We start from the raw sequence: 24,366 nt of genomic DNA, 5'->3' as shown, positions 1-24,366 counted from the left end.
TCACCCGCCCCCCTGAAGTGTGATACCGCAGCTGATATGTTTAGTGAGATGTCAACACAAACATATAAACATTACCGTCTTACTGCTTATCCACGCGCCTATGTGCATATGGCCGTCCATCTGTCCAAGAAAGTGATTCAGCGGCCCCGTACGTCAACATGTGCCGCAGCGGCTCAGCCTGTAGGCCTCGCTGCCTCACAACCCGCTCGCTCGCTGGCTAGCTTGCTTGAGGGCAATTAGGGAGCTTTGCCCTGTGGTCAGAGGCCCCCCTGGGAAGCCCTGATTGATTGGAGTCTCATCTTCCTAACGGGCTGGCACCCTGCCATCCAACTATGGAGGATTGGGAGGGGTGGAAAAAAGGGAGAGAGAGAGAGAGAGAGGGGAGACACACACACACACACACACACCGAGGGAGTTGGAGCACAAGTGACAAGCATAAGAAAAAAGAAAGAATAATGTCTCTGCGCATGTATGTCAGATGACAACGATTATTCTCTTGTAATCTTGGATTGCTCTTTAGACTTACTGGGCTGAAAGGGAGGAAAAAAAAAAATCTGTGGGAATGGGCACACGGGTCAACATGAAAGTGAAAAAGCAGTGACACATGTTCTATCAAACTATATTTATTTCCAGTAGATCTTTGTTCACGTCTTTCCACGATATGCGCCTCAATGTTCCAGACAAAAGGAAAGACATGACTATAACTACCACATGTATTTCTAGAAACGAAACAGCATCACGGGGTTAAAAAAAGCAACCCTGCCACATTTAAAAAAAAAAAAAAAAACATCTAGTGCAGTTTTGTCCATAACCTTTGGCTTATTCGTGGTCCCAAATCACAGATGTAGGAAGCTGTTTGTGCAAGGTAATCCTCATTTGTCCACCGTTTGAGGTCCAATCAGATGTCTAAACAACAATAACCCACAATATAAAAAAAAGAACACCATAACAATGTGAAAATGAGCAGCCGATTGATACATCAGTGTTTAGGTGAGCATCCATACTTTAGTAACACTCTGAAGCCAACTCACAAGACAGATGGAAGAGACCGATATAGTGTCACTAATGATCATAGCAGCTCCAATCGATGCTTCCCCTCCTTTGATTGAACAAGAAACACAAATGGTTACAAGGGCCTATTTAGTACTGCCTGAGACCGTTCCCCCAACTCCCCTGCCTCAAGTGCAGACAAAGGGAATGCACTTGGATCAATTGTGCTGAACAAAGGCTGAACTATGTGGGGTGACGCATCACACGGCGCTGCACCGCACATACGCGTAGCCACCCAACACTGAGCTGCCAACAGCCTTTCTCCTCCAACAGCCGCTCAAGCACAAAAATGAAGCAAAACTCTTGTTTGTTTTCCCCCTCTCAGCCCCCTTCTCCATTTTTTTTTTTTAAAAACTCGCTACATTCCGTCCCTCCCTCATTAAAGCGTGACAGCAAACCAAAAAGCAACTGTGCATGAGTATTTTTTGGTATATTCCCACTTAAAAGGTGCCATCTTACCTGGGTTGGGGCCCTTTGAGCAATTATTGATTTTACAGTCAAGTTTTGTATTTTTTAGAAGGGGATTTTTTTTTAGCCATCTGTGCGCCCAAACTCTTACAAATAGGGGTACACCAGTGATCTATTTCTGTCACTCAAGTTACTCTTCTACTCCGATGATCCCCACGGGACTGAATTTATGAGTAACTTTTGCTTTTTTTTCTGGAGCATAAATGTACAGCTGTGTTTCTCTGCTGTACAAGTTTAGGGTTAAAAATGAAAAATGATAAGGAACCGTCCCAGTAACAAATCTACTTAGGAGTACCGTTGCACACTGAAAAGAAATAAAACGTTTGAACGATAACAGAAAAAAAAAGTTGTTGTTTTTTTTATCAGGAAGAATGACTGACAATTACAGTAAAGTTAGTTTATGGGCAAAAAGAGTCATATTTTTGGGCAAATGTAATGAGAATAAAGTTGTTGTTTTCAAAACTAGTTAAAAAGAGTATTCATAATAATATAATTATTGTATAGTGCTAAAAACTAAAACATCATGAATTCACATTGAAAACAACATTTGGGAATGAAAAAAAGACATTCTATTATAAATTTGGGGTAAGAATTAAGTATTTTTTCAGGAAAACGATAAAATGTGATAAAAATATTTTGAGAAGAGAGAATGAGAAAATATTTTTTTGGGGGGGGCAAAAACAAACAAGAATCTCATGAGAATTAAGTTATAATTTTAAATGAGTGAAGCGATGACGTCATGAGGAAAAAAAAAGTTCTAACTGAGAACAAAAGTATGTTTTGGAAGAACAGAGACATGCATTTGTAGTTTCATCAAATGTTGTAAAATATGAGAAGTGAGTTGTTATGTGACGAGGGTGAAAAGTTTTCATTTTTTTAAGTTCAGATCTTTTTGGAAGTCCAAATCCTTCATGTGGATGTAATACCCCTTTGTACTTTAAACTATGATTGTCCTATCAACAAAATGGCAATTGGATTCATATAGTAAAACAAAATAGGGGTAAAGAAACGCAAAGGAGAAGAAGTAAAGAAAAAAAAACAAGAAGAAAGTACAGCACAGTAACCGGATTTGATTGACTATTGAGGACGGACGCACGGTCATGGAAAATATGGCCGCGCATTCAAAAAGGGCAGTCAGAAACGCATCATTCATCCACTTTATGTCCTTGACATGTAAAAAAAAAAGAAAGAAAAAATGAGAAGAAGAATAAAAACGTAGAAACAAAGTCTCTAAATCTTCAGTTTAGAATCCTTGTCCTTTGCATCGAGAGTCAGGTCCCTGCCATCGCGTGATCATGTCGGGGGAGCCACTCGATGTCACTCCCCATCGGTAGTCACATAGGTAGCCAGGTTTTATCCATGGACTGGATGTGTTCCTTGGCTTTCATCCTCAGTGCCGCGATACTCGAGCTACGCTGGTCCATGTCCTCCAGCGGGAACTTGTCGGGGTACTGCGCCGGACACTGGTAAGGCGGCGGCGCTGCCATACTCTGCATTCCCTGCCCCATGGACGGATGGGGGCTTGAGTTGAGGAAGCCGTGGCTGGGGTAGTTGGGCTGGAGACCTTGAGGGCCCATGAAGCCCGGGATGCTGTGGACCGGCGTGGCGCTGGTCAAGGGAGAGGTCAGCCAAGGATCCAAGGGGAGGGAGTTGCTCATGGGTCCCATGGTGGTATGGACCGGCGCAGGTCGGTTGAAGGACAGCATTGGAGGGTCGTGGAGCTTCATGGTGCTTGCGTCCATTTTCTCCTGGCGCCTCCATTTAGCTCTTCGGTTCTGAAACCACACCTGGAAATTGAATAGATTATTTCCAACAGTTCTATTTTCTCTTGAATTTGTTGAGGTTTTCGAGGCTGCGCCGCTTCCCTTATTCGTCCAATCAAATTTAAGCGTTTACGTGTTGCCATGTCAATCCAATTTCCTCTTTTAGAATTGTGTCGGCCAATACAACTCAAACCATATCTTAACGGACCCAGAGTGTCCCCTGATTGGCTAGTCGGAGCAAAACCTACGGGCATCTTTAACTAGCAAAACACATCTGTAGTTAACTGTACACATTAATATACAGGGATTTAGTTTTTATGTAGCACATTATGTACTGGCGCTAATTCTGGTGAATTTTGATTTTTGGGTCAATGCAAAGCTCCCTGCAATGTTTGCAAACTTGGCAGACAAGTTTCGGCCAGGCTAAGTGGGCCATCAAAGTTGAAGTGGAGTGACAATTTGGTGGCAGAAAATCAATGTAAATATCATCTCACTGAGCAGGATTTTTTTTCTCCTTTTTTCCCCAGTTTAGAAATCATGTTTTCCCGTCTATATCTACGTCAACATTTATATTTCAGTCAGTTCAAACATTGAACGGAGCAGTTCCAGACTGAATCTTTTTATGATCAGCCGATATATTTGGCAGAGGTTATCGGGCAAATGTTATGCTGAAGAGAATATGACGTCTCGATGTAATAGGATCACAGTGACTGGCGAGACCAGAAAATCTAAAGGGTTAATATGTTTGGAAACACACACGCTGCGACTTGCGTAATTATCTGGTATAATCGTTCGACTTGGCAAGCAAGGCCCGGAGCTTGTTGGCATGCTGCCGTTATCCTATAACGGTGTCGCTATGAGTCAGGGTTAGAATCCCAGGTCAGGTTTCGGCAAGACATACAATATACATGTACATATTTGTTGGTTCTCCAGCAAAAAGTATTTACTGGGGATGGACGTGTACCGATAGCAAGTATTGGTATTGGGTCGATATCGGGTATTAGTATCGGGCTGCCAACATGAACTTATTCGATACCATACTGGAAATGACTAATTAGAAGACTAGAAAATTACCTTTAGTTTCATGACATTTTAAGAAAAAAAATGCTATCTTACAATATACAAGTCTTTCTTTGAAATTGTCATTTTAATTGGTGGGGGAGGGGCAGTATTGTTGACTACTCAGTCGTACTGGTCTGCAAAATGTTGCCTCAAACATTGTTAATATTAACATAGCACTTATTGACTTTATATACAAAGCCTAATCTATTACTACACAATTTCATTTTATTTATTTATAATATTTGTAAATTAACCAGTGCTCCTTTTAGGGTATTTCCTGTAGTCCTGTGTAATTCTGTGCAGCTTTCTGGTCATTACGGTGGGAAGTCTTATGCGCTTGAAAAATACCAATCTGCATTGTAACTCCTCCCACACTATCACTGCTCAGCCAATCAAATGGAAGCTTTGTTTGTAGACAGTAATGAGTTCGAACGATGTCACACAAAAACTGCTTTGAATCGAGCCTCCTTAAATTTGAATTGACACCAGACTGACCTGAACCCGGACTTCGGGGAGGTTGACCTTCATGGCTAGCTCCTCACGACTGTACACGTCAGGATAATGGGACTTTTCGAAGGCACGCTCCAGCTCGTGCAGCTGGTAGGTGGTGAAGGTAGTGCGGTTGCGCCGGTGCTTCTTCTTGGGCTGATCGTCCTTGCACGGCTCCGGGGACTTGCCTTCGTCGCTCTCCGCGCTCTTCCTTAGTTCCTCCTCACACTTATTGCTAAACAGGTCGGAATCTTAAAAAACACAAGGAAAACACTTTACTATTTATTATTATTATGTTTCTGATATTGGGTTTCTACATTTGTTGCTACATTTGTGTTCAAATACATGTTCATTTAAGAATCATACTACCTCAATATCACTGCTAGTTTTGTTAGCCTTTCAGTGGTGTTTTGTATTATGTTTTAGCAATAAGCTAGCAGACTTTATTAAGGCCGTTATGTGGTTTTGCTGAAGAGACAATTTGTAATTATATTTGTTTATTTGTTACTTTGGAGTTGGAAAAAACATCATGAAGGAAGATTTTTTGAACAACTGAAGTTATTTTCCTTCAGAATTTTTGTTGTTACAAAAAGAAATATTGCAATATAAGATATTTAATGATTGTAAACAATTCCTGTTAGTTAGCTTTTTTCAATTATGGATGAACCTAAAATGTACTATCACTTTACAGGCGACTTTTTCTCAACCTTTAAATGTTCAGCTGTGCAAAACCGAAGTCCTTTTTGTACAAATTGTTGTCTAAAGGGCAAAATGCACAACAGGTGTTTGATTTCTGTTTCTCAAAGGGAAGTGTTCACTGAGCTTAGAGTATCACAAAGTGTAATCAGAAGCTAGCAAGAGCGCTGCACACACACTGAGAGAAGCACAGAAATGCCAATTTGTACTTTCTGGAAAATTTACCGTTTGATTTATGGATTAATAATAATAGACATTCATTGAAAATACTCATCATAAATTGACAGTCTAAGCGATATTTTCTTGTGTATTTATGTCAAAGCTGTCAAGTTGGATCTTATTGGATATAATTGGAATTCCCATTCACAAAACTGCAAATCAACTAGTCAAACTGAAGAATGTAATGCATACATTCCAGACATGCAGCCATTAGTTGGACAACTGCATCATTGAGCTACTGTAGATGAGTGAAGCCATCAATCCTCTCAACCTCATTGAGGCTTGTAAACACTGCTAATCGGATTTGTTAAACTTGTTTCCACCCTTTATCTGTTCCTAAAGTAAAACTGATGAAATGAAATACCGTGGCCTGGATAGCAAGTATTGTCCTTAGACGTTTATAAAACAACACTGGACTAGAAATACATTCACCATTATTGATGGGTTTAAATCTCAAGCAAATAACAGCAGTTACAAGCATTACTTCTGTTAAACATGAAAATCATAAGCAAGTAATTTGTACTCAAATTTGTTTAATTTTAAAGGCTCCCTGAATTGGATAATAAGGGGTGGATTTTACCGTTTAATTTATATTCCACAAATGCATTATTAATCACAAAGCCATTTTTTAGACAATTTTTGGGTTGACTTCCCTTTTAAGTGATTTCCATCCACCATAGTGCATCATGAGAGATCATCAGGTGTGCCTTAGGTCAGTATTTTTCAACTTTTTTTGAGATATTTTTTTCTTTGGGAAAAATCTCGAGGGACACCACCAGCCAAAAATGTTGAATTTGAAACTATAGCCTATATGAAGTCATCAATCGATGTTTTATCAATAGGATTCAAATAAACATCTTTTAAACACCCCTTAAGATCTTGTCTCAAAGTACTGTGCTGCCACCTATTGGCTAAGAGTATTTATTACATGATTATGCTGCAACACACTACCTTCACAGCCAACAATGGCACATTATGGTTCCAAAATTAGAAAAAATAAATGTAAAATTGAATAATATCCCGCAGCACAAACGACTATATCTTGTGGAACATGTGCGTCACAGTGGTTGAAAAACAACACAGGAACTGAATCAACCAAGTGCACTCATTGATTTAAAGACATCAGAAACTAAAAAAAAAAGTATCTTTTTTCATATATTTATATCAGCATTAGATGACAGATGTGGAGACACTTGTTGCCATTCATACACTAAAGAGATTTGTGTTCAGCTGAACCAGTTCAAATTCCATACAGACCAATTACAGTGAGTAAATTGTGATAAATATAAATATATATATATACGTGTGTGTGTGTGTGTGTGTGTGTGTGTGTGTGTGTGTATGTGTGTGTGTGAGTGTCCCGGCTCAATCGAGGCTGAGAAAACCTGCCTCGCGTCAGAGATAGTTCACAAGTTAGAAATGAGCTGCTGATTGCATTCATTTCTAACGTTCCACTTCATAGACAGTATGACATCATTGTTTGGAAAAAGCAAACGAGTGGGCCATGTAGCAGCCGGCTTTTTTTTTTTTTTTTTTTTTGGTGAAAGAGACGCGGTGGAGGCAGATAAAGGAGGGGTCGTGGTGCTCTTTCAAGTGGCGAGCTGGAGCGCGGGCGGCGACAATGCTGGATGCGGAGCTCGCTTTATCGAGCTCTCATTAAGCAGCCATGACAAAGGCCGGGCCGGGACAAAGGCCCGAGGTCGGGTGTGGTTCAGCGACCAGCTCTTGTGCCTGTCAGCCCATCACAGCCACTAGTCTGAAGGCTGTCCACTGTTTAGTAGCCAGCACACAAGGGAGGGGAAGCGGGAGGCGGGGGCGGATGACACCCAACTTGGGAAAAGTTGCTCATCCAAGGGGAAGTGGCCTGACTTCACTGGACGGTTACACAGTGAATGTCATCGGTGTGGGTGGACAGACATTGCACACGGCTATATGAAATATTTTTTTAAAAATGTGTAATTTTACATGAAGTGGTTAGAACCATGAACACCAAGATGAAAGAAAATCCCATTGGTACAGAAAGAACTTTCTTCGGGATTCTGATGGCCTACAGGAGCAAGTGTCAACCTCCAGTCCTTGAGGGCCGGTATCCTGCATGTTTTCGATGTTTCTCTCTCCAGCACACCCAATTCAAATGATTTGCTCATCAGCAATCTCGGCAGGAGCTTGAAAATGATCCAAATCCTTTGGAATCAGGTGCGTTTGAGAGAGAAACACTGAAAACATTCAAGATGCCGGCTTGAGGACTGGTGTTTAACAGCTATGACCTACAGTTACAATTATACCGCCGCCTACTGTTCTGGAAAGCAAATCTCTCTGATTGAGGGAAAATATATTTTTTATAAACAATAATGCCTCTAAGGATCAAGCTTGAATCAGAATCCTGGTCATTCGTCACATGCGTGTATTCCTCCGAAATTCATGGAAATTAATATTTGTCATGTCTGTGCTGGAAAGTCATCAACCACCTGTCAGATGTGAAGAAAGCTTCAGATTAGACGTCCGCATAACATAACGGTGACAACAAAACGAAGGCTCGTGCATTCTAATCTGCACGCAAGAGAAGATTAGAGGGGAATTCCACTAGGAAATGGGATTGGACTTTGGGGGCATAAACCCACTGTACCATCTTGTTCTGTGATTTATCTCCCAATCTCAGCCCTCACAGCTCATTTCATGCAACACATGGCAGTGTGGCGGAACATGATTTGAAATCTGCCCGTGTTAACACTGTTGACATAAATTGAAGATTTTTGTATGTATTTTTACATTTAAAAAATGTGACATTAAGTTCAACAAGCAGCTGTTGCAGAGTGAATAATTCTTCAAAAGGGAGATTTCATGATGAAGCTGAAGCTTACCGTCCAATCAAGCAAAACATCAAGCAAAGACTCGATACTTTATATTTTAAAACAACCCCTAAAGCTTAGCCTTTCGGTCTGCTATCTTAACGCTAACGTGGAATACCTTCTATGTCGTGGCGCTGAATCCTTTTAAGCAACAGACTAAACACAAAAGGTGAAGCAACACAATGAGACAGACAATATAACTGTACTCGGTCATATATTCTTGGTCCTCCACACATGAATCCTTTTAAGAAACAGACTAAACACAAAAGGTGAAGCAACACTACTAGACAGACAATATAACTGTACTCGGTCATAGATTCTTTGTCCTCCACGCAGAGCAACTCACGTATATCTGTTTTATGATGCATTCGGAGCACCAGCAAGCAAAAATTGACACAGTGCGGTAAAAAAAACGTGCTACATTCAAGTTTATCCAAGGACCGAGCGAGTCCCAGCTCCACTCACCCTGATACTGGTGCTGCTGCTCCGAGCTATCATCTTGAAGAGCGCCGAGGTGGCCGCTGTAGGACGGGTGGGAGTCGTGCTGCTTCCCGGAATCCGCCAAGCCCTCGACACCCACCTTCTGCGGCACCGGGACCCCGGCGGGGCCGAGCAGGGAATCCTGGTCCTTGCTGAATCCGAGGATGACGTCGATGCTGTGGACGTGGCCCCCCACCGTTACGCCGCCACCTTTGGCCAGGTCGTGGAAGTTGCTGGGCGAGAGGCAGCCGTCGTCCACCATGCTCATGGTATCCAGTGATAAATGCATCCGAGCGTGTGGGCCCCTCAGCGGCTCCTGCGGGCAGAGGGGAGGAGGCCTAATTGAGCGACACCACGTAAATAGGAGGTCAGAGATCACCTCGTTACCTCGGAGGAAGCCTGACGTGCGCCTAAACCCGCTTAGCACCGCGCTGTGGCGGGGGGTCCTAAAGTCTATCCCCTCTACTTTCAAAGTTTGGAACATTAAGAGGACACAAATGCTCACTGTTGACTTTTAGCTTATACACTGGACCTACAGCAGTCAGAATTCTATCAACTTGTGGAACCTGATCAATCAAGTTGACTGTGAATTGGAACCAGCCATCACTTATCGAAACTTACTGTATGTTTGACTTTACATAACAATTTTATTGATCATTTTCCATTATTTTATTACATCTTTTTCCAGTGATTTTTTTTTCATGTGTTGCCTTCAGAGAAAGTCAGAAATCGTAGCGTTCCTCACGCAACTTCCGTGAAAATCTTCTTTTACTGTATTCTACATGATCTATTTTTTCAAAGTGTTTATAATTTCCAAGTTTTTATGGTTGATAAACTGTCAGTATCTTTTGCTTTTTAAATACTGAAATTATAATATAATATAATATAATATAATATAATATAATATAATATAATATAATATAATATAATATAATATAATATAATATAATATAATATAATATAACAATGTGGGGTTTTTTTAATACATATTTTACACACTTATTTCTTTACAATTTGGCATGTATTTGAAGAAAACACTAATTGGGCATTTTACAAATACAAACTATTTGCTCCAATGTCTTTCTCTATATCTAATGAAAAGATTGTTAATCTTTGGTTTGTTTTATAGACTTTATTGATACTTTTTCATCGCAAACTTCAAACGCTTTCTCTTGGATGACATTTAAACTTGAATTTTAAAATTCTGAAAAACAATTATGCCTTCCTGTGGTCTAGCAGTACAGTACACACAGGGATATAGTTCAAGAGCAATAGCCATATATTTCGATAAAAGATGCCAGTGCACGTGTACGTATTATCACATGACAGTTTATGGGATCTTAATGGTAGTATACTCACAAATCCTAAATCAATTTCCTTCTCATATGCCTGCTCACAAGCGAAAACAAGTAAAAGTTCCAAACAAAGTCCATGACCACTTACCTGCTGTTACAAGTAAACGTGTTTCTCAGTTACTGATGCTCCTCTTCCGAATCCACTGCGCGCTCTCACCCTGCAGTTTGTGTTCGCCTCACATCCCTTTTGAAAAGAAAAAAAAGATGTATACCGTATATATAACTTGCGAAACAGCACAGCCAAACGCTCGTAGCGTGGAGAAGAAAGTTTCGGGCGTATAGTTGAGCCAGCGTGCACTGCGGAGAGGAGAGTAAACGAAAGGCGGGAGGAGGCGAGAGGGAGAGGTGGACGAGGCTGGTGGGAGGTGAAACAAGGGGATTACGAGGAGGGTTTATTAATTGGAATCCTTCCCCTTTAAGAGTGATTGGCAGCTGTTTTCTGCTCAACTAATTGTATTAAATGTCAATTTCATTCACGGCCATGGAAGGAGGCCTGGCCTAATGAAGCAGAGCGCAAGACTTTCTTTTGAGAAATTCTTTGTCTTTGGGACAAAAGATGCGAGGAAAGTTTTCACTTGGCACAGCCGGACATTATTGTGTTAAACGGCGAGGGAAAGGAAACTTTTACAGTAGAGCACTTGAGTCTTAACGTATTACAAGTGAATTGGTGAGACACAAGCGTTACCGGTACACGTAACACCAATTATCCATCTGCCTGTCCGTTTAGCCATTCATCCATCCATCAGCACTATCTATTGATCCGTCATCCATCCATCCATCCATTTATTCACCCATCCATCATCCACCCATCCAACATAATTATTCACCCATCCATCCAACATCCTGTTAATTGTCCATCCAGCCATCATCAATCCATCCAACATAATTATCCATCCATCCATCCATCCATCCATCCATCCAACACTATCCATTTATTCACCCATTCATCATCCCTCCATCTAACATAACTATCCATTGATCCATCCATCCATTTATTCACCCATCCATCCCATACTTCTAATTGTCCATCCAGCCATCATCCCTCCATCCAACATAATTATCCATCCATCCATCCATCCATCCAACATACTGGTAAATGTACATCCAGCCATCATCCATCCATCCAACAATTATCCATCCATCCATCCATCCAACATACTGGTAAATGTACATCCAGCCATCATCCATCCATCCAACAATTATCCATCCATCCATCCATCCATCCAACACTATCCATTTATTCACCCATTCATCATCCCTCCATCTAACATAACTATCCATTGATCCATCCATTGATCCATCCATCCATTTATTCACCCATCCATCCCATACTTCTAATTGTCCATCCAGTCATCCCTCCATCCAACATAATTATCCATCCATCCAAACAACACTATTCATTTATTCACCCATTCATCATCCCTCCATCTAACATAACTATCCATTGATCCATCCATCCATTTATTCACCCATTCATCCCATACTTCTAATTGTCCATCCAGCCATCATCCCTCCATCCAACATAATTATCCATCCATCCATCCGACATACTGGTAATTGTCCATCCAGCCATCATCCATCCATCCAACATAATTATCCATCCATCCATCCAACACAATCCATTTATTCACCCATTCATCATCCCTCCATCTAACATAACTATCCATTGATCCATCCATTGATCCATCCATCCATTTATTCACCCATCCATCCCATACTTCTAATTGTCCATCCAGTCATCATCCCTCCATCCAACATAATTATCCATCCATCCATCCATCCATCCATCCATCCATCCATCCATCCATCCATCTATCCAACATACTGGTAATTGTCCATCCAGTCATCATCCATCCACCCAACATAATTATCCATCCATAACTTCATTTCTTCACCCATCTATCATCCATCCATCCATCCATGCATCCATCCAACTTAATAGCTTTTTTTTAGCATAATTAATCAATAGCTTCACTTAAGTAGCTAAAGTTAGTTAGTTAAAGTCGGATATAAAACAGCAAAACATGGTGGGGCATGAACCACTTAAACAGCAATCTCTTCTCTTCCAACCTTTTGGAATAATGATACAACAAACAGGAAGTTAGTATAACTGCAGAATCGCGTCAATGGTTTTATTTCTTTCCATGATTCCCAATTTGGGCGGTATAGTGTCGAAGGGCAGGGCAGGGCCTCGCCATATTTAGTTTAAACCCCGGAGAAGAGCCGGTAATCTTAAAGCGTCCGACCTGAGAGCTTTTCAGTGTTCAATCTGGAGGACAGTATTTTCCATGTAAGCTGTTGTGTGACGTGCAGTATTTGACGTCTACGTCTATTCAGAAAGACGTGGGAAGCTCCTCCTGAATAATGTCTGTGATGTGTGGTCCTTGAGGATCTCATGTAGACCTGCAGCATCCTTGTCTGATTTATTAAAGGTCACAACTATATTTCAAGTGGTATCTCTAGGCGTATTTCATTCATCAACTCCAGAAGCTAGATTGTGTAACATCATCTGTTTGACTCATCTGCTGAAAATTTCTGTAATTAATTAATGTGCATTCATATAAAACTTAAGAAAGGAATACAATACTTTTCAAAGAAGTCATAACACATTACCAATAAGTTGCTTCATGTTCAATTAATTTGCTCTTAATTTGAAAAGAAAATGCACAGTTCCTGTCTTGGCAATAAAAATCTTTTGATATGATATTTGATTAGAATTTATAGGTATCATACTTTGATCCTCGAGGGCCGGTATGCTGCATGTTTTCCTTGCTTCTTTCTCAAACACACCTGATTCAAATGATAAGAATAACTTTCAAGCTCCTGCACATCTTGCTGATTAACGAATCATTTAAGTCAGGTGTTTTGGGGAGTGAAACCTGGAAAACATGCAGGACACCGGCCCTTGAGGACCGGAGTTTGACCTGTGGATTAAATTATATCTATAGGGCAGCTCCGTGGATTGGGGGGTTTACAAATATGGATTATGTTAGTATTAAAGCAAAAAATCTTTTATTCCTTTATTTTACCTACGTTTTGCTCTATGGCCGCCAAACATCATCACTTTGGAAAATGTAACCCATTCTGCACGTGTGGACGTCAGGTTAGCAAAGCGCTAGCTTCGTATTATATAATAATTTATCGTTTTTGCTGTTTGGACATTTTAAAACCAAATCGAAATGTATGATACATTCCTACGGTGTCCATAGATGGCATAATGACAGGCGCATCATGAGTTCACGCATGCGTGCATGCTTTGTAGACAAGTACAAAAGTGGCAGCTTTAAACAAGGGGAGGACACAGAGTTGAAGAAGCTGATGCCAGCTTAGCGTCCTAGAAATCAGCCATGACTCTAAAGACACTAAAGAGATTTCCTGTGACCTCAAACAAATCTAAAGATAAAGTTAAAGAGAGAACATTTACTAGAGGGACTGTCTCGCTGTTTACTTGGACGGACAAATGTTATTAAAAACCACAGACCGGGGCCAAGTCAGAGAGACGTTGATTGTGTCTTTATTTTTGTTCGGCCAACAAGTGAGTTAAATGCATCCTGTGTGTGATGTACGTTCCATTAACCTCGTTCGGGATTAGTTGGCAATGCCAGTGGCGCAACGGAGTCATACTAACATACTTCATTTCCTTGAATGGCTCATGGTAAATTTGAAATTCTTTTACTGTGATGAAAGCTGTGCTTTAAGTGATCTGACACGCAACGGAACGGATATATTTACCTGAAACCAGTTTAATAAGGGGAGTACTGACACAATTTTTTTTTCCTCACTTTGAAGTTCTGGATTGAAGAAGTTCTGAACTCCTGTTTTCATGCCACTGCAATACTGGACACAACACTAGCGTAGCGCTTTAAACCCTAGGTGTCAAACTCAAGGCCCGTGGGCTAGATCCTGCTCGTCACATCATTTTATGCTTGTTTGACTTCAAGTTTCTGGATAAAATACAAAATTTGCAAGTTTTCCTCAACTTTTAAACATTTTCGGGGGGACAAGCATTTTTTTTGTTTCCAATCTCTCTTTTGAACAGTTTTTACCAGCCGCTGATTTCAAAACTAGGTAAATGTGTTGACAAAAATACTCCAAATTGATTCGATTTCACGGTCAAACCTACCCTCTGACAGAAACTATAACTACCATGTGGCCCACTATAAAAATGAGTTTGACGTCCCTGCTTTAAAGAGAATACTTAGCTGAGGCGGATTGAAACAACAATTAATAAAAAAAATATATGTCTACTGGTACCAGTTGCTGCACCATTTGTGTTTAATCTGTTGCTTAAAATTTTAAATTGGCCAATTAATGAATTATTGAATTACTCTACAGTAATTCCTCGTGTTTTGCGGTTAATGGGGACCAGAATTCCCCCCACAATTAGTGAAACACCGCAAAGTAACATCATTGGCCTACTTTTTAAATGCCTTATGTTGAGATGTATGTTGTAATGTGTATGAAAAAAAATCTGCAGAAATCCGCCACCTACCCCCAAAACGGCAGATTTTTGCCAAATTTTAAAGTCCCGATATTGGCCGAATAATTGGTGAGGCTTTTCGAGTTTTCAATAGCCTGTTCATGGCCTTTAATGTAGAGTTAGCAATAATCAATCAAAAAAGCGAAAGGTGTGTTTTTAATGCACATGTATGTTTTTTCTTTTTGTACAGTAAACTTCAGATAGAAGAATTGTTAATCTGTCAACTCTTCTGCTTGTTTTAAAATTCCATTCCAAAATCTAGCCCTTTTAACTCAAATTTCGGCTTGCAACAGAAAAATAAATAGAAAAAAAAAAGTCAATACCTTGTACTCTCACAAAACTTGAAAGACTGGGTACTACTGAAATATGTTTCCATTCACTAGTAGGGAAAAGAAGGAAATAACCACCAACTTCAACTTCCTCAGCCACAAGATTGCGGTGATTATCCCGTTCCAATTTTGCTCTTACAAATCTTTGTCCTTCTTCTGTTCTACGATTTGCCCGTTATTCTGCGTATAAATTGGCTAAGGGGGCAGCAGTGTAGTTTTCAAGCTGCTTGGTTTTATCAAATGACAACATAAGTCGCCCTGATCCTATTAAAGGTAAAAGCAGCTAACGTGTAAATGCGCAGTGTCAGCTTACCCCGAGCGGTGCACAGACAGGCTGTAGGGGGATGGCGGTTGAGGCAAGAGCAGGGAAGAGTGAGGTAGCGAAGGTGATGGTCATGTGATTTTACTAGTGCTCTTAATATCAACTAAGACATGCAGGAAATAATCACTAAAAAAACAGCATCTAGTTGTCACATAAATGTGCATTTGAATAAGGCATTAACCTTGGTGACCTTAGGGGCCCAATCTTTCCTGTATAAAGTGACTCATTTAATTATCCAGGCAGTATTGTATGTATTAAATTGACTTGGATTTTTTATGTATTTGTTGTCTTATTGCAATGTGGGGGAAAAAATATTTTCTAAATGTTATGACAGTTCATGCAAAATTACATCAGTTATCCATCCATCCATTTTTGAAAGCCGTTTATCGTCACAAGGGTCACGGGCTTGCTGGTGCCTATCCCAGCCAAATAGTATGTGTAAAAAAAAAAAAAAAAAAAAAAAAAATATATATATATATATATATATATATATATTTATATATATATATATATATATATATATATATATATATATATTACACACACACACACACACACATTCAGAACGTACTTGTGTCTCAAGTCTGAGCATGACCCAGTTACTGGCACTAAAACGCATTGTGGGCTAAACATACAGTTCTTAGGCCGATTGTAACGAGTTGACTGGTAATCTATGCAACTGTTTCACTCTAATGACCTAAACGACTCAAGTTAAAAGCCACCTTTTTAGTCGGTGAAGAATAAATGCTTAAATAAGTGCATTTGTGGATTTGAAATAGTGACATGTAATGAATAGAATGTCCCATAATAAATAATACATCAGCAAACAAAAAATTCACAGTACATAAGGGGATTAATTTTGTATAATTATGCAGCAAAAAAATAAAAATAAAAATAGACACAGGGTGTGAGGAATATTGTGTATAAATGAAACGGTTCTATCCCTCTCATCATTTGACAGGTTCTTGTCTGTCTGAGTCAAACAGAAAGCCCACCTTAGAAGGTATTAGATGCATCATTAACATATGACGATTGGGATGAAAGCACCAGTAGGTAGTGACACAAAAACACAACCCTGTAACCAGCAGGCAGAAGTAAATCCTTCATGCAACCCCATCAAATCTTATATTACTATTATTATCATCTTTTTTTTTTTTTTTTTTTTTTTTACATTTGGTTTTATAGAAAATCCTTGTGTGGAAAATTGCAGCTCATCCCATTACGGATCTTGAGTTAAAAAAAGAAAAAAACAAGAGGCAGATTGAAGCAATGCTCCAGGACACTGGTTCATTGGGTGATGAGGATCAAGCCTCAATTTGGGTTTGTGTCTCCCGGGACAGAGACAAATACTGAGCTTACGCCGACTTAAATCTGCTCAACGCTCTCATCCAATGTGACAACAATCCAGCAAAAGGAACTTCATGTTCTGCTGACTCCTCAAGTGAGGAGCTTGTTGGCTAGGAACCATGTGGGGGGTGGGGGCGTGGGGGGCATATGCATTTAAACTACACTAAGTCCTATAGACACAAGAATGAACAAATACTGGAGTCGGTTATCAAGAATTGGTTGCTTTGCATAGTGCTGCCTCCCATCCAATCACTGGGAGCGTTCAACGTAAGGCCTTCTAGCTGGCTTTACTGTCACCAACTCATGATCTGATTGGCTATCGCAACTGTCTATTACCTATATGTGCCCATTGAACAGTGCACAGACGCCCGCACTGTTGATTGTGAAGCCCTCGGGCAGATTTCATGCCGCCTGGCGACACAATTTAGCTTAATTCTGATTGGATATAAACTCTAACCTAAACTACAACACTGGAATCACCGTAACCAAATGGATATAAAATAACACAAAGAGAACAGAATGTGGAGAATAATTACATCATACTATATTTAGGAAAAATACATTTAAATTATATTGACTTTTATTATATTTACTATAATGATGTCAGGTTGTGTTTAGCCAGCAGAGAAGGCCTTGCTGGCCCTGAGGTCCCACCAATGAGGGAACCTATCAGTGATAGTCCAATAGATGCAATCTAACCACTGTGAGTTCGATATCCACCTCTACATTTGGATCCACGCCCGACTCCATCGTGATGTTGTGATTCTTAACCAGGGTTGCATTTGGACATCACTTGTTCAAGTTTATCCCTCAGTTTGTGGAAAGTAGGCCTTTTGCGAGGCTCCTTGGCCCAGCAATTGGTCATGAGGGCGTAAACGGCAGGGAGACAGTTCTCCGGCGAGTCCATGCGATAGCCACCCTGCACTCGCTCCGTTACCTCTTTCAAAGTCTGTGGCACCCACAATACAGAGAGGAATCATTCTTCAGGCACATTGATCTAAATGTCAATGGACATTGCATTCATTACATGGAGGCTTCCTTCATACCATCTTTGGATATGGTTGACGACCATAGGAGAAGATTTCCCAGAGAAGAACACCATAACTCCAAACATCTGACTTTGTGGAGTATTTCTGCATTATGAAGAAAATACAAATAGAAAGAAATGTACAAGTAATTCTGCTTGCATAAGTATCATTCCCTTATAACCTTTCTAAAAGTTGTGCATTTATAAATGGTGTAAACTAGTCAGCCACCTCTTTGGTTAGAGCTTCAGGGGCACTCCAGCGGACAGGCAGTTTGGCACGTTGCTTATCGGACACCCTGGAGGCTGCCCTCGTCAGCCCGAAGTCGCTGACCTTGGCCACGTCGTCGTCAGAGACCAGGATGTTACGAGCCGCCAGGTCTCTGTGGACCAGCTTCTTGGATTCAAGGTACGCCATTCCCTTGCACACATCACTGTAGACACACACAACGGATTTTTATTTATAAAAAATCACAGAAAGACGTTTGTGGACGCACACGCGGTGTAAGGTTCTAACTTACAGTGCAAAGCAAAGAAGCTGCACGGAGCTAACGAGTGAACGTCCTCTTGTCCTGAGGAGGTTTGCCAGATTTCCCTGCAACATGAACGTAAATCCATGCAAGACAGATCAATATAATAGTTGCTCATTCAATCCAGACACCAAATCGAAATTACTTTATGTTTTTAAAAGTGATTAGCTTAAGAAGCATATAAAAATGGCTTGTACCAAATGGATTTTGTACTGATATAATCAACCTTCAGTAATCAAGTATGAGTGTAATCAATTACTTTAAACAATTCTTTAGTACAAAAGTATCTAATGGATTTTAGTACGTAATCAATTACTTGAGAACCTATTACCAAAAATGATCGATTAGTACTTAAGTATCTAATGTAATTGACGGTAATACTTAAGTAGCTAAAGTAATTCATTACTTGAATACTTATTTAAAATAATAAATTACATTAGGAATTGATTATTTAAATTAATTGATAAGCACCTAAATTAATCAACTACTTTCATACTCTTAGTACCTTAAGTAATCGTTACTTTAGTATTTAACTACCTAAATTAATGGATTACTTACTTTAAAACTCAATTGATTAATTACTACTGCTTTTTAATTCACTAGCTTCTTTAGCCAAACACTTGAAAAAAAATTATATATACACACATATGTATATGTATATATGTGTGTGTATGAACAAGGATTGGTCTGAGGATGGGTCATGTACTTATACCAAATGTCCAGCAAATGACAAATTAGGAAAATAGAAAATTGCCATTAATTTCATGAAATTTGAAGCAAAATGCTACATTGGGATGGATAGGTCCTTTTTCTAAACAATCGATCATTGTCTTTTTAATTTTTTAATGGTGTGGGGGGTGGGGGGGTGTCAAAGGTACTAGTGGTATTAGTTTTTGGAATTGAGTATTTCACACTGGTATCTGTCTGAAAAAAGTGGTATCGAACGTGGAAATGAGTCATTGTTTTGCACACTTTAGTGCATTTTTTTTACTCCACTGGTTTCAAAACAACAATATAATAACCTATGGTTTTATAAGTTATTGTACACAGTGGTGTGTAACGTACCTTAGTCATGAGCTCTGTCACAATGTGAAGGCCTTTGTGCAGGATGACACCCAACAAGCGCACCAAGTTTGTATGCTGTAGCGTCCTGAAAGAAGCCAGTCAAAAACGGCCGAGTGAAGACAAGCAGCTGAAAATATTTTTCTGGCGGTTATGGAAATAGACGTCTCCAGACGCACGTCATCACAGTGGTCTCCTGCAAGAAGGCCTGAGCCGTGACATCACACTTAATGGTCTTCACTGCCACCCGCTGGCCCAAATATTCACCTTCGAACACGGCTGGAGGACAGCAGAGGACGCAATCAAACGTACTGTACAACTTAATCATCAAACGTATTTTATTAGGAACCTCATGTGTGGACCCACCACCAAGGTTGCAATCCTAACAAATGTTTCTACATTTGAGCCAAAGAAAATCTATGAAAAAAACGCACCGCCAAACTCCCCCTCTCCAATGATGTGTCCCAGTTTCAGGGCCGTGATGTCCAGCAGCCATCCAGCTACAAAAAGACACACTGGTAAGATCAGCGATTCCTTGAAAAAGACCGATTTGGCCCATCTTACTCTTTGTCAACTCCGTCTCTGCCGACTTAGCTCCGTGTTTTGCTTTGGGCTTTATTAGATTTTGAGCAAGGGCGCCCTTGTTGTATAAGTAGAACTGCAAAACAGGAAACAATCACAGTAAAATGGTGACATTCATGTGAAAATCACATTGTATTTTTCCGCTTTTGGCTCCACTGTTTTGTGTTCCTCATTTAGAAGTTATAAATATGGCACATTGCCTAATATGGGTTTTAAAAAAAATTGTCGATCAGGCCGTGTAGTTCTTCTGCATGATTTTTAGCTCAGAGTTCTTTCACGGGACACTCTTCACTAATCTGCAATACTATATATCTCCCTGAGACCCACGGCCTATTTATGTTTGTCCAATTTGTCTCTGTAAAACAGCAAAGTTAATTGCATCCCACACAAAGACACGACACATCATTAAGACCAGGATGTCCTCAACTGAGCACACTGGGACTTCGTTGGGTTTGTCCAATGAGTCAAACGATGTAGTCCAAAAACAAATGTCCATTTGAATGGACACAAATTTATAGGCTATGTCTCGGGAGGATATTATGATACCAGACTTTTGAGACATTGGATGGACGGTTGCAGATGCTTGTGTGTAATGCTTTTGAAGGATAAAAACGACAACAACAGCGGGGTATAAGTGTAATTTTCTTTGGAAGTAAAAAAAAAAAAATTCATATTATACCTCTATCATATCAATGAGGTTGTAGAAGTGCTCCTTGTTATCAATGGTCAGTTTGTTGTCCTGATACATCACTCTGTAGTGGATGACCTCTCCACAAACGCTGACGCACAACACGTAGTCGCCGGGGTGTCGTATGGACTCTCGCACCAGAAACAGGCCGTCCTGGGCCGGTTGGAGCTCGCGGACCGCCTCTGGGCCCGTGATCTTCCCGTGGAACCATCTGCTGGAGGACAGCATGTTAGTTCCAATCTTGAAAAGAGCCTATTTTGATCAGCTATAATCAGGGTTATGTTAGTTTGAATTTTTTTAATATAGTTACTGGAGTTTTTGATTAGTTTTGCCTGTTTTGTCCATAGTTTGATGGCAATTTCTTTTTAAAATACAATTAATGCCTTTAAAAACACATTTTGCCACAAGCACAATATATGATTTCATTTTTCTATGTGACAGCAAGTGGAAAAAATATATATTTGTAGTTATTAATTGTGCATGAAAAATAATTATTTGTATCAAATTAATTATATCCAAAATATGAACTTCGCACTGCTGCAAAAAGCAAAATAATTGTACAAGCCCTGTGAATGCATTTTGTTTTCTTTTTACTCGTTGTTTGAAATGCTTTGCTTTATGATTCAGTTTTAGAATTAGTTCAGGCTTTCATAGAAAATTGTTGAATATTTCTCAAACAAGGTTCTAGTGCAAGATTTTTTAAACCAATTCACAAAGTGTGTGTAGTAAACAAAACTAGAATATCGACAAACGCTGTACATTGAGAATGAAAATAGAGGACATTTTCACTATAATTATAGTAGGTTTAAAGCATTTGGTTTTATTAAGTTAATGAAAATGTTTTTTCAGTTTGACTTTAGTGACTTTAGTTAGTTTGATAAACTATAATAACTGATCACAACATTTTATCTCAATTAAATGCACATTCTTTGCCATTGATGGCTATAAAACGTCAAAGATCCATTTTTACTGGGTTGGCAGTGAATAATTATTCTAAAGGTTGCTGGCAAATATCAGAAAATAAAAATGCATTACTCCCAGCAATTTGACATTTTGTGGAAGAACATTTAACTCGTTCAATGCCACTGACGGCTAGAGATGTCAAAGATTTATGCCCTCTAAACGTACAAAAATAGTAAAAATGTGATCATAGCAAAAGCAACTATGTCTATTAATGAAATTGAAATTTTTTGAAAACTTTTGCACTATGGGAGTCCAGGCTAAGCCAATCATTGACGTCATTGAGAGGCTTGCAAATGCCATAAGTTGGCCGCGAGCACCACCTGGTGGTTTTGGGGTGTCAACGCAAAAAAATTCTATTGTGCCTTGTTCGCAAGTTGTCGTTGAAAGGATTCATGCAAAAATCGGGGGGGGGGGGGGGGCTGCATAATAAAACATCGGGTTTTCAATATGTACAAATTCAGCAATATTTCCAATTTTGAATGGCAGTAAATGAGCCCGACATGGGTTAAATTTCACACCAATGTGTACTGGCAGCGTGGCATAATGAAAGTCATCATGTTTTGACAATCCATGCAATATTTTAACCATCCTACTGTTTTTTGTGTGCTTTGATATCACACATCAAAAACATCAAAAAGCCAGAGTTGCCTCAAAATTTCCCCCAAGGGTTAATGGCCCCTAAACAATTTTCCCGTTTTTTATTTGCATAGCCAACACAAGGCCTAATGGTTAATGAGATGAACTACTCTTGTGTAGTCCATGCAACTTTGTGATACAATACTTCCTTGTTGCCATTCTCCTTTTCCCAATTAGTTGAAAAACCTCATCTTTGAATCCACATTTAAAATCCTTTGGAGCTTTCTTCAGGTTAAGTCGAGTCATGTGACTCGAGAATTCGGTCTCTTGTTGCTGGAAAGCCCCTACATTTGAAATCAACCATTTCATTTAATCCGAGGCCTGGGTCCAATTGGAATAAGTCAGATATGCATTTCCACTAAAGGAAGTTATGAGCATGACTCCTACGATTGTGTTTTGTGAGAAATAAATATGTCACAACATCGACGTGAGATGATGAGATGTGTGAGAGCAAGAAAACAATCCCATTCAGAGGAATGTTTACGTACGGCATGAGGCTGAGGCTTGGATCCACACGCAGAGCTTCTCTTTCACTCACGTCGGCGCCATTTATGATCCCCTCGTCGCCGGTGAAGTTGTGTTTGGCTTTGTAACATCTCTTACTCTACAAGAAAAAAATGAAATGGTGGCAACACATTAGGTTTCTTGGTTTGACTAGTATGAAGGTTTATAGACGATCACTAACATAACGACGTCAGAAATAGGTCTCCGTTGTGGAGACAACATGGGGAGGTAGTTTGCATGTGTTCCCCGTGTCTGTGTGGGTTTTCACCAGGTTCTCCGGGTTCCTTCCAAATTCCCCGAAACATCCAAATATTGGACACACCAAAGGTTAAGAAAATTGATGGAGTTTTTTTTTTTTTTTTAAATAAAAAAGAAAAAAATGTTAAAAACGTTTTTTTTTCCGTTTTTTTTACCGTAGTCGTGGCAACAATAGTGAGAATGTCTCCTTTGTGGTATGACAGCTCCCCTGGTTTGGGCTTCTTGTGGTCCCCCTTGGCAACACATTGCGTACCAGTAGTCAAGCTCATCTGCAAGGTATCACATCTAAGTGTTGACACTCAATTTACTGTTTTAAAAGCATCCTAAACTGTTTAAGCCATTTTAAGCTGCAAAAATGTTTCAGAATGTGTCACAAATCTAAACTTTTCTTGAGCAAATGTAAAAATATTGTATGTCACACAGCTCAACTGTTAAATTGATAGTGCACCTAATTAAGACAACAGGACCACAGTTCTATTTCTGAGTTGGTCCATAAATTGACATAAGAGATACACACATTTGCTATACCGGTGATTTTGCCCTTGCAGAGGGGCCGCAGGGCTCAAATCATGAGAAAAAAGTTGTGACTTAAAATTTTCAAACGGTAATTACTAAAGAACGGAATAAGATAGACACATACTTTTTCTATGATTGAAGAATAGAATCTAATCTTTCGTATAGTACCAGGCAATATTTTGTCAGCCTTGAAAGATGAGTGAATGAGCTCAAGATCGTCTAGCACTCTCTGGGTTGTCTTTTCAAAAAATAATTGGCACTGAAAGAGTTAAAGGAATACAAGAGACTTTTCCAAAATAAATCGCATGCTCACACCATTAGGTACACCTGATACTGACAAATACACACTCACTGAGAAAATGACAAAAACTACAAATAGAAACTTTTCTCTGTCAAATATATCCACATCATGCCACTTTGGATGTTAATTCTTATTATTATATTATTATACCTACCTTTGCCATGGGCAGGTCAGGCTCGGAGGTTCTATTGATCACCTGGCAAACAAGAAAATTAATTACCACCAAAAGGCTGAGAAATTCTTAAGATCTAGTGTCCTAAAGGTCACATTACCTGATTTGGACAGGCAGCACTTCAACTTATGATATTGTCCATCACGAGCAAGGAGAGCAGATGCCGACCAAAGACGCATTTCAGTGTCTCTGTCACAGGACTTCCTTTATACTTGTTTCTC

General features: G+C 39.7%; 2 protein-coding genes across 4 annotated transcripts; both read right to left on the bottom strand.

Annotated features, from left to right (window-relative positions):
- Nucleotides 1–607: 607 nt before the first annotated feature.
- On the bottom strand, nt 608–11,269 carry rx1 (retinal homeobox gene 1). Of its 2 annotated transcripts, none has more exons than XM_088426301.1 (4): nt 10,520–11,269; nt 9,062–9,414; nt 4,839–5,083; nt 608–3,305 (listed from the first exon to the last, which is right to left on the bottom strand). In XM_088426301.1, exons 2-4 carry the CDS (start codon nt 9,363–9,365, stop codon nt 2,853–2,855), a joined length of 1,002 nt encoding a protein of 333 aa, XP_088282427.1. In that variant the 5' UTR covers nt 9,366–9,414; nt 10,520–11,269; the 3' UTR covers nt 608–2,852. The 2 variants fall into 2 exon arrangements, with proteins under 2 accessions (XP_088282427.1, XP_088282425.1); XM_088426299.1 differs by having other exon boundaries at nt 9,062–9,392; nt 10,520–11,267.
- A 4,871-nt stretch (nt 11,270–16,140) lies between these two features.
- On the bottom strand, nt 16,141–24,365 carry matk (megakaryocyte-associated tyrosine kinase). Of its 2 annotated transcripts, XM_088424999.1 has the most exons (13): nt 24,246–24,365; nt 24,128–24,169; nt 23,312–23,425; nt 22,883–22,998; nt 20,787–21,006; nt 20,090–20,183; nt 19,960–20,025; nt 19,705–19,804; nt 19,529–19,613; nt 18,455–18,528; nt 18,166–18,367; nt 17,956–18,042; nt 16,141–17,858 (listed from the first exon to the last, which is right to left on the bottom strand). In XM_088424999.1, the coding sequence occupies exons 2-13, from the start codon at nt 24,134–24,136 to the stop codon at nt 17,676–17,678; spliced, it is 1,350 nt and encodes a 449-aa protein (XP_088281125.1). In that variant the 5' UTR covers nt 24,137–24,169; nt 24,246–24,365; the 3' UTR covers nt 16,141–17,675. The 2 variants fall into 2 exon arrangements, with proteins under 2 accessions (XP_088281125.1, XP_088281126.1); XM_088425000.1 differs by lacking the exon at nt 19,705–19,804 and having other exon boundaries at nt 19,960–20,183; nt 24,246–24,322.
- Nucleotide 24,366: the final 1 nt, after the last annotated feature.

This window comes from Hippichthys cyanospilos, chromosome 10 (genome assembly GCF_059441005.1).
Source record: "Hippichthys cyanospilos isolate Australia breed blue-spotted pipefish chromosome 10, RoL_Hcya_1.0, whole genome shotgun sequence".
NCBI classification, from domain to species: Eukaryota; Metazoa; Chordata; class Actinopteri; order Syngnathiformes; family Syngnathidae; genus Hippichthys; species Hippichthys cyanospilos.
Note: the sequence above shows the minus strand (reverse complement) of the source record. Positions and strands in the feature narration are given on the sequence as shown.